This window comes from Perca flavescens, chromosome 6 (genome assembly GCF_004354835.1).
Source record: "Perca flavescens isolate YP-PL-M2 chromosome 6, PFLA_1.0, whole genome shotgun sequence".
Taxonomy (NCBI): Eukaryota; Metazoa; Chordata; class Actinopteri; order Perciformes; family Percidae; genus Perca; species Perca flavescens.
In genome coordinates, this window is record NC_041336.1 from 27,207,169 (window position 1) to 27,224,159 (window position 16,991).

The following is a 16,991-nucleotide window of genomic DNA, read 5'->3' on the forward strand; positions in this document are numbered from 1 at the left end:
CGTAAAAAATATTAATGTTTTATCACACACTGTAAGGAATATGGAGTTTTCATGTATTCATGACATTTAATTATGATTATAGGTTCACTATGCTGTGTTATTAATCATCCGTTAACTGTTTTTACACCAGTTGCAAATGCTTCAAAGGAAGTTATAAACGGCCTTACATCGTAGTGCAATACGTAAGCTATTTGGGTTGTGCATTATGTCAGTGCAGTGGGTTCAATTCCCACTGCGATACATCAACCAATGTGTCCCTGAGCAAGACACTTAAGCCATAGTTGCTCCAGAGGCGTGTGACCTCTGACATAAATAGCAATTGTAAGTCGCTTTGGATAAAAGCGTCAGCTAAATGACATGTAATGTAATGTGTCATTTCACCAACACATAAGCTATTGGTGTTGGGCAATAGGTTAGTTGTGCAATATCTTATTTTGCAAGGGCTGTGCTACACTTATTGCGGAGAATGCAGCCGACAGGGTTGTTCAATTAAAAAAAAGCCAAGGAAAGGAGGAGTTAATGGACTTACTATATACGTAGGTACCTGTCTGATGAATATGAAAGCATGTTTGTGTTGCACGTGAGCATGTGTTGAGAGATGCTCATTTTCTGTATTTTGTGTTATCTTTGTAAAGCTGCGGAATGGACAGAGTCCAAAACAAATTTCCCTTCGGGGACAATAAAGTATATCTTTTCTTACATCTGCCTAAAACTGTATGTTAAAAACCACTTAAGCATTTATGTATTGTTAAAGCCATGAAAATGCCTCATAATTATCCCTTGTGTTGTCCTTCGGGTCACCGGGACCCAAAGGACAACACAAGGGTTATGTACTTCCGTTTATTTTGTTGAGAATTGCTCTCTAAACCCTGTCTCTTGTAAAGTAAGTAAGAAAGTTTGTTTCTAGAGCACATTTAAACACAGTTTAAGCTGGCCAAAATGTTGTACAAACAAGCACTAAGGTGCTGTATTAACCCTTGTTTTGTCCTTTGGGTAACAAGGACCCGAAGGACCACACAAGGGTTAATTCCACAAACTACATAATTTGGCTTCTTATACCACTTCCCTTGTAAATAATCTAGCATCTATCTGCCAATCTATCTTTTTCTTTGCTTAACAAGACAGGCAACAGTTAATGTCATGATTTATATGACTGTGGAGTAACGTGCAACAGTTTGACTCCCATGCACCTCCACTCTGTTGCCCTTGAGCCCTGCCGTGACTACATGATTCAGTCCAAACTGCTTTCCACTCCAAAACAAAGTCACTTTAAATACAAGCTGAACCTCTGCCACCGTGTTTGCACTCTGCAGGGGTGGTTGGCGCCCTAGTGGCGTCACACATTGCTTGTGGTTCTTTTGAGGACATTTGAAGTTTTGTAATTCCTCGCACATCTCAGGATTAGGGACATGGGAGGCTGTGCCCCTTTCAGCCCTCAAGGACAACGTCACCCTACAGTGCTGCTTCAGAATTACAAACAACACCGATTCAGCTTAAGCAGAAGCCACCAATCAATGGCCAATCAATAGCTGCTAGGAGGAAATGCCTCACATCATACAACGCATCAATCACAAGCAAGAGGAAAATACCATAATTAATTAATATCAACGGAGCCCTCTGTTGAAAATTAATATTTCTCATCATGCCAGCCTGTCAGGGAAACATTTTATGATTTTAGGAAGAAATCATATCCGGCTCAAGTGTCACTGTTCCAATAAGCGTCGATCATGTTGGTTGACTTGTAATTATTGTTAATGACATTGTGCTGATGACAAGCAGGAGCACTACAAGTTATTACTGGACTAGGCAATGCTGATGACAAGTGAAATAACATCATCCTCTGAATTAGAGGATGCTGTTTAACCACAGGTCGAGGGAGAACAATGGAGCACACAACAAGATAGAGCTGCAGTGTAATTATTCCTCAATGAAGTACACACTGGCAGCTTCTTTATTAAATGGAGCGAGCAGAGCCATCGTTCCGTTTCCCGTTGTTGGGTGGAGTGGACACACTGGTGACAAGCTCCACAGAATGAGCTGTGCTTTTATGACTTGAGGAGTAATTGTAAGATACGTGGTACTCGGCGGAAGATCATCACCAAAACAGCTTACAGTTCCATGTGAGGTATTTAGCTGATGTTCCCATGCAGAAGGATTTAGAGTGAGTGAGCTGGTAGAGTTTCAGACTCTTGTTCAAGGACACTCCACAGGACTGGTTAGTTAGTTATGTTTTAGTCAAGTGTCAACAAAGGTTTGCTTTAGGATGGCACTTTTTTCATGTCTAAAGGGTACAGGACTACCAGAATGTTCCCCCTGGGCTTTATACTACGTTATTATATCATAAAAACAAGGGGAAAAGTTAATTTTAAATTTAATTTCACTTCAGTTGCGGCTGAATTACAGTGCTGCTGAAGGTTTATGGTAGGGTGTAGTATCTTTTTGCACTAAGAAGCAGGAAATAAATTCAATACAACTCAACATTATTTATCAACGGCGACTGTATGCCACAGTCCACCTCCCAGGTCGACAAACGTACAAAGCACAAAACAATCAAGACTTTGAGCTTATTGTGAGTTCTGTTAATAAATACATAAAAATACATATGTAATAGAAACACATTAAGGGTTGGCTGGTATTGTACTGACAGTAGTCTTTAAATCTGGAAACCAGCACAGTTAATGAACAGACTATACAAACAGCTTGACATGTTTCTACTGTCTTATTGTTGTCTTTAGCCGTGCTAGCCACAGGGCTCCATGGTTGCATGCAATGTTAGCATGCTGACATTAGCATTTATGTCAAAGCACTGTTATGCCCAAGTACAGCTTCACAGAGCCACTAGCATGGTTGGAGATTAAAGTCTTGTTAATACTTATATATGAAATCCATGTTGATACGGAGTAGATTATTCTGGTGAAATAAAGTGAATTTTGTTTTATTAATTTATTTTGGTTCATTTGTATGTTTTCTGTACAAAAAACATACAAATAAATTGTGAAGACCTGAGAAGAAAAAAAGATGGCTTTCAAAGGCAGGCAGAAAAGAGCTTAATCCTGAAGGCAACAATGAGAATTTGCTTCCTATGTCAGGTAGGTTAAATATGCTCATTGATCAAAGCTCTCGGTTTGACTTCAATAAATATTGAATAGATCTTAACAAAACTGCTAAGGCTGTTCCTGTCCTTCTCTGATAAGCCAGCAAACACAATGAACGGGTCAAAGGACTTTTAATAAACGACTGAGAAGTGTCTGAATAACTGATGAGTTTGGTTTTTGAAGAAGGTAATGTGATGGCCACAAATGAAAATCACTTCTATGTATTCTACTATGAACATCCCACTTCAGCTGGATGTCAAACAATATGCCCACATTTCTTTAAGAGGTGACAATTTATCATGCATAATGCTCTGCGATGCTGGTCTTTAACCATGGCTCACATTCATTATCGTCAGCAACGTTGCTTTGATTTATTGCTCAAAATCTATCCCCGTGTATGAATATACTTCAAAAACACTTCCTGACAAGAAGTGTCGTCAGTTTCTCTAAAATTGTTTTACCAAATAATTTATCGGCTTTTGGCAATTACAAACACAACAACACTAAATAAGGAATGCCACTGAGTGCAGATGGCAGTTTCTCTCGGTCTGTCATTTTGTACACCTGCAGTTCCTTCTTCAAATGTTGACTTGAGACAAGAACAAAAGTCTTTGATTCAAGTCAAATTTCACTATTGGAAGAGGTGCTAATTGCTATCTGTGTGGAAGAAAGGCAGATTTTGGTGTGTCATGTAATTTCACTTCAGCGAAGAAAAAAAAAAAGACAATCAAAAGTCTATTTAGTGTAGTGAGACAGTGGGGGCAGAGTCATGTAACTGGCATTTCATTTAACGCTCAACTCTCACTGATACTTCTGCCGCAGTTCTGTTAACAAGGATATCATTGTTCCCACCATGCAAACTGACACTTCAGCAAATCCACTAATAATTGGTTCCACTTGCTTGATGTTTGAGCTGCAAGACAAAAAGCATGTAGCAATAAAATTATATACAAGGACCTTTGGATAATTATTTATTTTTATGCGCACACGCCCCATTTTAGCATAATTATGTTGCATATAAAACTAATTTTTGTGCAGTAAAAGCCCAAGTCTACAAACTAAAATAAAATATGCTGCAATTACCATCAATACAGTTCAATTGTGAAAACATACACAGAGCCAGCGAAGATGAAGAGATGCAAGACTTTTTATTCCAATCAAAATCTAGTGATCTTTAAAAGATAATTTTGTATCCAAGATGGAGCCAGGCATAAAAACAATGAATAAATTCTTTGAAAACAAACAAAGGTGCTGTGTTCTTCCAGTCGTCTTCAAGATGGTTTTGCATCCGTTACCTTTCTTTATCTCCCTTCTGAGCGCCCTCTTTCCCTCTCTTGCAGATTCTTTCGGCCCGTTTCTCTCCTCTAGTTGTGGCCTTGGAGAGCCTCCGCCATGAACAGCTTTCCAAGGTTCTGCGAGGTGAATTCCTTCACGTTCTGGCAGTAGTTGTTAATTTGCCCTGTTGGAGGGTAGCCACATGCATCCACGCGCACGCACACAAAAACACACCCACAGAAATATACATACATACATACATACATTTGTACACAGACATGCACACCAACAGGCGGAGGCGGGAGAGAGAGAGGAGGGGGGGCACAGCAGCACAGCAAAACATCAAATTAGTGTGGAACGGAATAAACTGAAGGATCAGAATGTTTTCAGAAGGCGGGGGAAAGCTGAACAGCATGAAGCAGCAGAAAAAGGGGCGGTCGAGATGGAGATCGAGTCATTTAACTTTAAATTAATGTAATTTCAAGATATTGGCGGAGATAATTACAAAACAGAACCTGAGCTCCTGTAAGGGGAGCAGAGGCGGCTAATGGAGCTTAGAGAGAGGGGGGTCTCTGAGATGATGAGTGCTGCCTGTGTGTGTGTGTGTGTGTGTCTGAGTGAGAGTGTGTACCTGCAATAAGCAACGTGTCCATGCGTGGTGGAGGCTGGGGGGGCTTGAACATTTTGCTGATGTCCTCCTCAGGCAGCGGGGGCTCCCCTCTGCTCTGTCGCTGGGCGTTCTCCTGCGTCCGCCTCTGGAGGTACTGGAGGGAGGGAAACGGAGAGAAAGAGGGGTGGCATTAAAGACAACAAACAGCATTGGGAGCGAGGAGTGGGAAAAGGGAAGAGATGGTTACAGGGGAAAATGGACAAAAATGGAGAAGTGGGAAAGCGTGAGGCCAGGCAAGAGAAGACAGGATGAGAACGTGAGGAGAAGAGAAAGGGTGAAACGACATCAGGAAGGTGAGGAGTGGGAGTAAAGAAAGTGAGGAAAAGGTATGACGTAAGAAAGTCCGGGACACAAATAAGATAAATATAGTGAGAGAGATGCAAAAAGCACAAAGTAGGCAAGTGATGGTAAGAAGGAAATAAGGAAGAGGAAGAAGAAAGACAATGGAAACACAATAACAGGAAGGAAGTGAGCTGAAAAGAAGCATGGCGATGAAAGAAGAGATTGAGAGAGAAGAGTTGTCAGTGCTGACAGGGAAGGGATGGAGTGATTTGTGGGGGGCTGACAGTCAGTAAATCAGTGAGGTGCCGGGTCTCTGGAGATCCTAAAAGCCTGGTTAATTTGGAAAAATGAATGAGCGACGGACACAGACCGGTGGAAGGGGAGACAGGGGCAGACGAGGAGGAAAAACGGCGTGGGAGCAACTTGAGAGCTTTTAACCACACATCCCACAAAGCACCTGTACGGGTGATTGAAGTCGACAAAAACTGCTAAGATAAACAATAAATAAAACATCTAACCATTTGTTCAATGAATTGTTACTCCTCCAGTGTCTTTTTTGTGTGCCTGCCAATGAGTCACAGGATGACTGTGCATAATCAAAATGCTAATTCATGCAAATTTTAGAAACGAGCAAACAAAACCCGTTTTGCAATTACACCTTCCATATATAAACATAGACATACAATGCCTAAAAAGTATTTGCCTTCCCACATTAGAAGTCAAAGTAAAAACAATCTATTTAGTCTAAAGATAGATCGATCTAAATTAAGTGGAAATATAAAACAACCTCCTTCAAGTCAGCATTTAAGAGAGGCACCTTTCGCTGCTGTTTTTACAAATATTTCTTTACAAACTGCTCAGGCTCTGTCGAGTTGCATGGGGACTGTGAGGGAACAGCAGCCTTTAAGTTGGATTGAGGTCTGTAGCTTTGGCTTTACGTTTGAGGTCGTTGTCTGTGGGAAAATAATCCTGTCCCACGTCACAGTTCTTTTACCAACTGCAGCAGGATTTCTCTGTATTCATTTTACCCTCCGCTATCACAAGCCTTCCAGGGGCTTCTGCAGAGAAGCATCCCCACAGCATGTTGCTGGAAACACTGATTCATGCTGGGGATAGTGGGTTTTTGGCAATGCACCGTGTTTGGCTTTAGTAGGATGGCTAAAAAAAACAGAGCTGGACATGGTCCAAATTGCACTCAAACTAACCTGTAGTGTCTCATTTAATGCCACGAGTCGCAGGTCTGTGTGTCAATATGTCTGATACTGGAGTGGGTCCGAATGTATCAAAGAGCGTACTCAGTATCTCAGTATCTCATCACGTGGTACTTTAGGATTACCACCGAACGTTTTTTTTTAATTATTCTAGTAAATGACAAATACTTTTTTTAATTCGATTCACAGCTATTAAATTCATGATTTAATGTAATAGTGATTTGCTGTCCATCAATTGGAACTTAGGCTATTGTATTGTTGCTCTTTTTGAACAAAACTGATAGCTAATTAAATGGTGCATCATGTTGCCGATTGTGTTGGTGTCCTTACTCTGTTAGGGTCTGTTTGGGTTGACCGATCTGGTCTAATAATCCACGGATCCTGTTTGGATCAGGGCCCTCTTTTTTTCCAACAAATTTATTTATGCAGGTCTGGTTCAGGTAGCTTTTCCACGGGTCCGTTTAGGACGGGGTCCAACATGGACTCAGACCACTGAAGCTTCAGACATTTTTTTTCAAAACATATAAAGCTTGAACTGATGCAATTTTTTTGAGTTGCCATAGACTTCATTTAGCACCTACTACAACTCAATTCACTCTTAGCCATGACTTGGCTTGCCTTTCATGTGTTTATTTTCTGTTTATACATCAAAAATAGTTATATGGCTCAGAAATAATGACTTGGAAAATATTGCTGAATCATCTAATGGTAGCTGAATGGTATCATTAACCATGAATCCTCAGTTCATAAGATTACCAACATTACCCTATTCCTAATATTCTGCAAAGTGTTGCCTGCTTCAAATCGATGGGTAAAGAAAACAAAAATTGAAAATGAATAAATCAGAGGGAGTGAGTCATACATGTCATACAAAGACTAACTTGGCCACAGATAGTGCCTGGGAACTTGCTATTTACCAATAGCAGGGTCAATTGCACAGGATTACATGGAGCAAGTACTGTAGGTGTCTGAAAGATGTAATAGAGACAAGTTCTTTGCCCCTGTGTGCGCTGTTCATTGTAGAGAATCATGTGAAAAAAGTAGACACCATTAAAATGGGCTGTCTGTGATATTGTGTATGACATGTGTGTGTGTGTGTGTGTGTGTGTGTGTGGCTTGCGGGCTGTGATGACGAGAAGGTCGGTAGGGGAGGATGATGGATCATAATGGCCAGAGTGCGGACTATTGGCTCGGGGGTGTGTGTCTACGTAGGTGTGTGTGTTTTCCGTGGTCCAGGTAGTAAATGCCTTGTGTGCATGCGGCGGACTACCTGTGGTCACAGATTCATGTATGTTGCAAGTCTGCCTAACGTGTGTGAACTCTGCCGTGGCCTTATTTGCTGTCAGCATAGACGATGATGAGTCAGCCCAGCTTAATATTAACACTTCAGACATTTCGTAATTTCCACTTGCAGAATAACAATGACAGAATGTAGGTGTAAGTTTGGAGGCACGCACTCGGCGCACATTAGTGAGAAACAATGTGCCTCTACGCTTCCATTTTCTGGAGTAATGTATGTGTATGTAGGACCCTTTGGGTTTGCATTTGTTGCCAAATGTTTATGATGCAGCTGGCTGAGGTTGTAGTTCATCTGCGTGTGCGTACGTTTTGTTCTGGAGTGCTTCTGGCTGAGTTTGTTCTTGTAAGTGGTGTGTGACTGGTGTGTGTGTTTTACAAAGTGCTACTGCTGCTGCTTTTAAATGAATGTTGAGTGTGTGATGTGTCTCACTGGTACAGAAATAATAGAAACAGAGGACTTAATCCTTAAAATAAAGAAAGGCTCAGAGTCCTTCTGTGTTTTTTCCTTTTGTTAATTATGTTTAGTTTATGAAAGAAAAAAAAAAGTGTATATCTGGAACTGAAATATATTTTTCAGAAACCCAATAAAAAAGAAAAAAAAGAAAGAAAGGCTGAGTTTATTAATACTAGCTCTGAGTCCATATGTATCAGCTCTCCCTGGGTGGTTTTTGATAAGCATGCACGAGTCATTTATTTATTTTATTTATTATTATTATTATTATTATTATTATTATTATTATTATTATTATTACTACTACTACTACTACTACTATCAGTATTTAACCTTCTGAACCTACTCTTCTTCACATACAGATAAATAATGACAGTTAGCCCTTATAATAAAACATAATGCAACAGATGAAGGGAGTGTGTCTGAAATTGAAGCGATGCTGATCTTGAGTGGTTGCATGTCAGCAGCTGCAGTGCGGTGAGGGATGAACTCTGACAGATACTTGTTGGTTAGGATTAGTCAAGCTTATCTCATTAGTGGCTGCTCACAACAACAGAAAGACCTTCTAAAGCTGTGTCTTTGTTTCAAGCTACTAGAACTGATGGTGGTGGTGGTGACTTGCTTATTGCCCTTTCATTTTGAAGATAATGCAGCTTCTATTGTTAAGCAAAGCAGCCATCCTATAGCCTGCATGTTTTTTTTGATGGTATATTAATTCGTAAGCAAGTGAACAGGCCCATTGGATACCTAACTGAGCCCAAAATGCATAAAAGAGTAGCAATATGTCTTTTCTTTTTCCCCCTGCCCTTTACAGCTCATGTTCTTGATCTCACCTCAATTGCTAGGTAAACAGTAGAAATACAAAAGAGACCTGCAGCCGAAAAACCAATTTTCAAATCACTTTCCATTCAAATCACGATCATAGTCATTATCAAATGCTTACAAAATAAGAGAAAGTTTTGCAGGTTTTGGCGGATGCTTTACACATACCGACTCAAAAGCTGGGACGGTGATATGCTGCTATTCACTATGAATGGGACCTGGTGTTTCAGCCCAGAGATTTAAGTGGTCAGCGCCACAACAAGGGAAAGTTGAGAAAAACTCAACTCATTTTAATGCCTGCAGAAACCGAGGCACAGACTTGTTTACTACTCTGCTCCACTAGTCTCACAATGTCATGCCAGACGTATCTCCACAGCGCTGCAGTATGTTCTGGCTACAGCGGCTATTCTATTCTATTTTTATTTCTTTAAAACCAATCACAACTATCCTGGGGGGCGCTAAGCCCTGATAGCAGAATTAGCGAGGCGGATGTCAGACTTTATCCCAGCAGTGTACATCCGTTGAGCCAGACTACTACTCCACTAGTGGGTTGAGCCTGACGTACTATATTTGTGTGTGTGTCTGTGTTACCGGGTGCTTGCCGCTTGCCTGCTGTGATTATAGCTACAATTGGTTGTGTCCATGGCTGAGAGAAATATACCTGCTGTTTTCCTGCTGAGTTTGGGGCTGCATGTGCATCTTTGTTTGAATGCGTGTGTGTGCGTGCGTGCCTCTCTCTCTTTCCCTTACTTGCATGCTGGTAAGCTGATGTTTCAGTTGCTGGTTACTCATTGTGTCTTTAGGTGGTGTGTGCGCTTCAGTTTATGAAAGCTTGTGTGTATGTGCGAGTGTGCTCGAGAGTTACCTGGTGCTTCTGCTGCTGTTGCTTACTCAGATTGCGGCTGTAGGTGTTATACTTGACAATGTCTTGCGACATGTCATCCACCCTGTCCATCAGAAGCTGAAGGCTCTTCTCCAAATGGTTGCTGGAAGAAAAATGTCAGCATGTCATTCAAACCGTTTTTGTGCTGCCATCAAAACCTGTGAGCAGCAGTGACGTACAGTTGTTCATTCACCCCTAAGCCTAACTTAAAGAGAAATTTTGTCAATTTAAATCCAGCTCAGTGTCATGGCAGAGTGTTTAGATGAATGGTGTTTGGCTTCCCTCCGTGGCGGCAGTGCACGGAGCTCCCAGCGGAGGTCTGCTGGAATTCAGCGGAGGTCTGCTGGAATTCAGCGGACGGCACAAAACACGCCACAGAGCTGGGAGCTCTGTGCACCAGCGCCGCGGCGATTAATCAGGGTCCATTGCAGTTACACGACAAAAAGAAGAACCACTAGATGACAAAGGGTATTTTACAATAACATTGAATGCACCACCAGCTTACCAACTGTATTTGAATGTACCATTACGTCCTGCATGTGTTATTTCTCCGACAACTCTGAGCACTATAGGTGTCTACGATGCAGCTACTCTGGCTTTGACTGCAGGCTGGTGTCCCAGTGTTGGAATCCTTTCCAGTAAAATAACGGTCACACTTTACACTGTTTAGCTTTCAGAATTTAACCGTATTCAAGCATCTACTGGCTAACGGTATCTGCTGCAAAGTGTAATGTTAACTAGCGTCTCATTCGGTTGCATCTGATGTCCGTTTCAGAGCACCAGAGAGCAGCGCAGGCATTTAAGTGGCACCGAAATGAGGCACCGAAATCCGCGTTGCTATTTGGCCCGGTAGAAAGCCTACATATTGGCACCGGGTGTCGGTACCTAACCCAGAGTCCCGGGTTAAGACACAATACAATACTAAATTTAAGACTTTTTTAAGGCCTTCAATTTTGATATTTAAGACTTTTTAAGACCCCGCAGCAACCCTCTAAACACACTGCCCCCACAAAGATGACACAAAGCTGGTTTAAAATCAACTGACATCACGTCTCCAAAAACACAAAATCAACCAGATGATGTCTGCAAGTGACCTGGCTTGCACTGTAATAAAAATCTTTAGCAAGGTGGAAATGCAATCTGTACATTTTAACCACCTTCAGATGAAAAACTTTCAAGCAAGTTGAAGTGTTCCCCCTCGTTCTTTTATCTCAAGCATGTCTAGCACGAGCTACAAAGATCCCAACAGTGTGAGGGGAAAACCTTAAGGGGAACCCACGGACATACAGATACTCCATCCTTTGACACTAACCACAGGGTTAAGATGGTGGGTTAACCCTAACCCACAAATGAAGATTAACAGCGGCTAGTGGTAGTCACTATTTCAAGCTGCAACTTGTCCCTTCAGAGACCTGTGGTTGCTACATTCACGTTTTTCAACAGTTCATGTTTGCCATCCATTCTGACCTTATCTTGGAGTTCACCTCCTACCAGATTTTGTTGCTTTTATGTATTCTGAAAAAACATTTGACATGAAAACTCTGGGGGTTTGAGTACTCAGACCCGAGGACCCTTCCTCTTGTTCCTGTGCTTCATCTCTCTGCTCTGGTATCACATCCCTCATCTTTTCCCCAACACTGCCATGCTGACAACACTAAACACAACTCTTCCAGCACTCCTCTCTCCTCCCACGAGCCCCATTTTTAAACACAATGTCTCACTACCGCCTTAAGTTCAACCTTGACAAGGCTGCAGTGTTCTACTTCAAGTCATCTCCCCCTTGTACTTTCCTCTGTGGAATGATATTGTGTCTTATTTATGAATGTTTGGGTGAAACATAATGCAGCATGTACTGTGGGAAAACAGATTCTGAATGTTTATTTAAATGGCAATTGTACCCACAAGGACTGCCAGCACTGTGTATGTTTTAGCGGTGTGTACACTTGCGCTGATGTAACTGTTTTGTGTGGGTTTCATTGTTTGTGTGAATATGTGAAGGAAAAGTGGAGTGTTTTGGGTGATTTTAGTTGCTTTCCTCTCTGCTGTAAGATTTTCAATTAATTGTATAAATCAATATTCCTCTCTCTCCTGGCTCAACACACACCGTCTTCTGGTGCTAACTAAAAAAACTAATTTTGTTTTCCCACCAAGATTAGCACGTATATGTAGTTTTATTTTAACATTGGAAGACTACTTTCCCCATTTCCAGTAGACGGGTATGTCTTTGATTTTTCTCTTTCTGGTGTGACATGTTCAACGACATGAATGTGCCAGAAAACAGGGTAAGTAAACACTAGAAAGCAGCACTGAGTCCAGTGAAAGGTTACAGTGGTTTCTATATCTGTTACTCATACAGTCTTTTTCAAACTCGGTGGCGATTATTTTAGAAGATGTTTGAGCTCTGCTTGCACGGAGACGGACTGAATTTGTGGCTAAGTTAGCATAGCATTACGTCGCAAATGGGCGAAAATTTGTGTTTCATCCCTGCCATCTGAGCTGTAGCCAATAAATACCCATGACTACTTCAGAGTCATTTGTCCTGGGCATGAAGGCCGATTGTTCACTGACCCACATAAGACAAAAGCCAGATGTTAGTGGGTGTTGGTGGGTTTTTTGTCCCATGGGAAAGGGGCTTTAAAAATAATTGCCAATAACCATCTGTACCACTGACGAACAAACCCCTAATGCAACCAGAATTGACCTGAGCAGAACACATTTAGCTCGTCTCAATTTGAGTAAATTTCTTTTGTATTTAAAACGTCAGTCTCCTGTTGTTTGAGTGAGGTGTAGTGAAACATGTATCGACATAAGGAACAGCAAATGTTAAAGAGCTTTTTCACTTTGACACTATGCAGCTACAAATTTAGTATTCTGTGAATTAAAAAGGGAATTTTCTAGAATTGTACAATTCCCAAATGGCAACATAACTGATTACTAATTACAATCTTACATCAAAAGGTACTGTAGTTTGCTTTTAACCCTTAGTTACTATACAAACTGCCAGCATTTAATTATAGTGTACTAATGCATTCTAATTTTTAGCCTTAATGTCAGAAGATATTAGTGAAATGTCTGTAAGTGTAAATAAAGTATGTGACCAGAGCGACCACCAGAACACTAAAGTGTTACATGCATGTGCATAAAATTAAGCATGTAAGTTAAGTATGATTTTTAGAATCTCAGATGGTCTTTCCCATAGTTTAAACTGCTGAGCCATTTCCAGTCCCATCATATTTGCCTGTGAGGATTGTTGTGTGATCAGTTTGTCAACCCCCCAATGCAGTGTCAGAGCTGTAAACATGAAAACTGATGGCCCAGGACCAAATCTCCCCACAGCACCTCCCTGCCGAGTCCCTCCGACTGTCAAAATTGATTCTCGCTGACGAAAGCCCATTTAAAAAGTGTTCCATCGAGCAATATGGTGGTTAATTTGTGTGGTGTGCAATTTAGAATATACGCAAAGGAAAACATTTAGTCAGAGCAGGATCCTTCACAACATCTGTCATTTATGTATGTGTCTAATGTTTGAGCTGGACTGAAGAGTGTGTGTGTGTGTGTGTGTGTGTGTGTGTGTGTTTTTCAGTGCACTGGATTTAGTTTTATTTCGTTATCAGTTTGTATTCAGAATTTCTGAGTGTCTTTCCCTGTCCTTGACACATGCTTGGTGACTAAAGGTTGCAACTACTACTTTTCAAACGCATTGAGTTTGCTCTGTTCTTTACAGTCTGTTCATGTTTTTTGAGCATGTCAGTTGTTACTGTACATTTATAAAAGCCTGAATATGCAAGGACAACACACTGCTGCTCAGAATTGTGCACACAATTAAACAAACACTCAAATGTGATGTTTCAGTTACATGTGGTTTGAAAAAAAAAAAAGAACGCATTCTACCCTACATATCGTCTGGTCATAGAGGGTTGAATTATTCAGACTGGTCAGCAAGGCTTCGATCAATCCTGAATTAGAAATCAAAGTCTACGAGGGACTTCTTGTCATCACGGATTCTCTTTTAAGGTCAGGTTCAACGGCAGCCCAAACAGTGTGCTATACCTGCGCTCCGGCCTACATGCTCATATTCACACAGCACAACAGAGGACAAGTTCTAAAACTGTATTGATATGCGAGCAATAATGGGCATACATTCAGTAAATTGAAAGTTCAGAGGGGAGTTCTTTAACAAAGCTGCCAAGGAAGTGACTTCCATTCTTATAATGAGTGCTTTACTCTGATAGAGCCTTTTAAACTGATTGACTGGGGCACAATACGGATCTCTGGCTTGCCTCGGTAGCAGAATAATAGGTTTTAAAGAGGACATGGAATAGCTTTGATTTAACAATGTCCCGACATAAGTTTACAAGTATGCATAAAATTAATATTTTTCCAACAGACTTATGGGTTTGACACAAATTCATAATCCTAATGTGACTAAATACCCTATTCATTTTGTGTTTAAATTCCCATCTCCTCCCTCCCAGCCCATTATCATTATTTAATTCCAAAAAAACACATAACTGTTCATCTCACTGGATGAAGTTTGTCTGTCAAGGATCATTTTCCCACAGCGTATTTCCTTCACAGCAACATTTCTGTCAGCACCTCCTTTGTGGTCTGATTTCCGATTATGCCTCTTCACCTTCCTTGCTTGCTCGGTCTTCCTATAGCTGCAGCTCTAACAAAGCCTTACAGTTCTTGTCTTTTCTCCCTGCACTCAATACCCTTTCCCTTATTTAATACATATCGTGGGTAGGCCTGTAGAGCAGAAAGCTTTGTTTACATATCCTTCTATTGTCCAACATTTCTATGCAGAAGGCCAATTACACTAAGCAGACGGGAAGTAATGGACTGACGAGTTGCTCATTCACAAGGAACAAAAAGTAAATATGAGGTTTCAGCGATGGTTTATAATGAACAATGTCAGCCGCTACACAGTGGGCAAATCTTAAAACTGGTAAAGACCATGAAAGATAGCCCACATGCATTAAGCTTTGCGGCCCGACATGAATAGGCTGCTTTGTAACATTGCAAATATTAAGGAATTTCAAAGCTGTGTGGTGGAAAATGGCTACATAAATGAATTTACATTGATGCAATCCATCACCACGATCAACATCATCATCTGTGGTAAGAACAACCCTGTTTGCTGGAGTGAAACTGCATTCACTCAGCCTGAGAAGTAGATGACATTGACAAATGGGGCTGCAGATTGGAAAATGAGACAAAAGGAAAAACATTAAATAAAACCCATTATCGTTGTCTTTTTTTGAAGGGGAGGAAATGAGGAGAAAAGGGCGGGGCCGTCAGTCGAAGTAGAGAGACGGACGCTACAATCCAGTACAAGGACAGAGCTGCGTAGCAATCTGACAACTTTGTGAAACAATTTCATCTTGCCAGACATCCCATGGGCAGTCATGCCGGGAAACCCACGAGGAGGGCCAGGCCGCTTTTGCCCCATTTCTGGTCATATCAAAAGCTATGTTTCAACTTCAGAGTAGTCATTTGGAAAATGGAAAAATATGCAAGAAAGGTGAGGTATTGCCCTTTAGTGCATTTGACAATTCATAACAAATGACTGTGATGGTGCCACACTTAGTTGGCCAGGCACATGCATTCTACAGAGCTCTGTACAAAGGAGTGTTCATTTAATTCATGATTTACTTGCAATACAGGACACAGCTGAGAAGAATCACAAAAACTCCTGATGCACTACACTACAGTGTACAAGTAACTTTTTTTTGTTTTGTTTTGTGCGCCAACAGTGTGTAAATCAGCACTTTGAGTCGTTATTGTGCTAATTTCTCACACCTGCCGCTGGGAAGCTTCACAGCTGTTGCTCCAATTGCAGCAGTTTATCTCCATAAATGATTGCTGATAAATTCTCCTGAGACTGATGCTGAGAGCCTCTGAGATATAAATGTGAGACTGTAAGAGCCAGGCTGTGCGTTGATATGGTGGGGTGATATTTGTTCATATTGTGCTCATTAGTGATGGAAGTTTGATGACAGGTCCTGTATTTGGAGACATTTCTGAATAAATATGTTTTGACATTTGGATGTGGCATTTACTGTACCTAGTCTTGGATTGGATATCCACCTACCCAAGGGTATGGAAATAAGTTCCTGAAATAAGATAATTGGTCAAGCATTTCTAAGAACCAGATTATGTATGTGGGCTGCTATTTCATTGTAGGTTACAGATTCGATCCAAACAACAAATACTTGTTGGGTTTTATTTTATAGCCCCTAAGATGCACAATAAAAACTGAATTTTTCAACTGTCGAAGTAAAACTTTTCCATGACTGGCAAGTTACACATTTTGAGATGTCCTGATGTTGTATCCCTTAGCCATCTGGCACTGTAGTCCAAGCAGGTTAAAATAGGGTTTTAAAGGATTAGGATGCAGTTATCTTTAGTCTTTTCATTATGATCAACAAAACAAGCAAAACCAGCAAAGAATGTATTTAACAAGTATTATCTGTGAAGCTACAGCCTCAAATAGCTTATTCTTATGTGCCATTGAAGTCCATTATTCTCTAAAAACGATTAAACCCACACAAAAGAGCCATAGTGTTGCACTGGGTGACATATTCCTTCATTACAGCAAACACGGCCAGTGTAGTTATGCTTTTCAGCTCGTTGTTGTATTTTCTCCAGAGTACTCCAGTTTATGACATCGCAAGTCCACCAAATCTGACCCTTTCTTCATTAGTGCTGTCAGCTGCATATTCAACCTTGTGAAAATGATCCGAATCTGACACACACATTGTACATTTCTAACGATAATTTCCGCAGCTAATGACAAATGTGAGGCAAACTAACAAAGCAGGGTGAACACAGTAAAGGGTCTGTGGGCATTTGATTTCCAGAGATAAAAAATGCAGCTGACGTTATTATCTATGTCTATGGTATTGTGTTGCGTTTATTATAATGAAGGAATATGTCACCCAATGCAATAATATGGCTCTTTTATGCGTTTTTAATAGGTTTTGGAAGACAATGGAACAAA

At 40.9% G+C, this 16,991-nt stretch overlaps 1 protein-coding gene across 1 annotated transcript in view; it reads right to left on the minus strand.

Moving 5' to 3' along the window:
- Positions 1-4,224: 4,224 nt before the first annotated feature.
- The window catches only part of LOC114556662 (eukaryotic translation initiation factor 3 subunit H), a 95,949-nt gene continuing 83,182 nt past the window's right edge, over positions 4,225-16,991 (minus strand). The window contains exons 6-8 of the mRNA XM_028579662.1: positions 9,971-10,091; positions 5,002-5,134; positions 4,225-4,554 (exon numbers count right to left, since the gene is read on the minus strand). Of these exons, the coding sequence (XP_028435463.1) occupies positions 4,460-4,554; positions 5,002-5,134; positions 9,971-10,091 (349 nt within the window). The 3' untranslated portion in view covers positions 4,225-4,459. The remainder of the gene's footprint in view (positions 4,555-5,001; positions 5,135-9,970; positions 10,092-16,991) is intronic.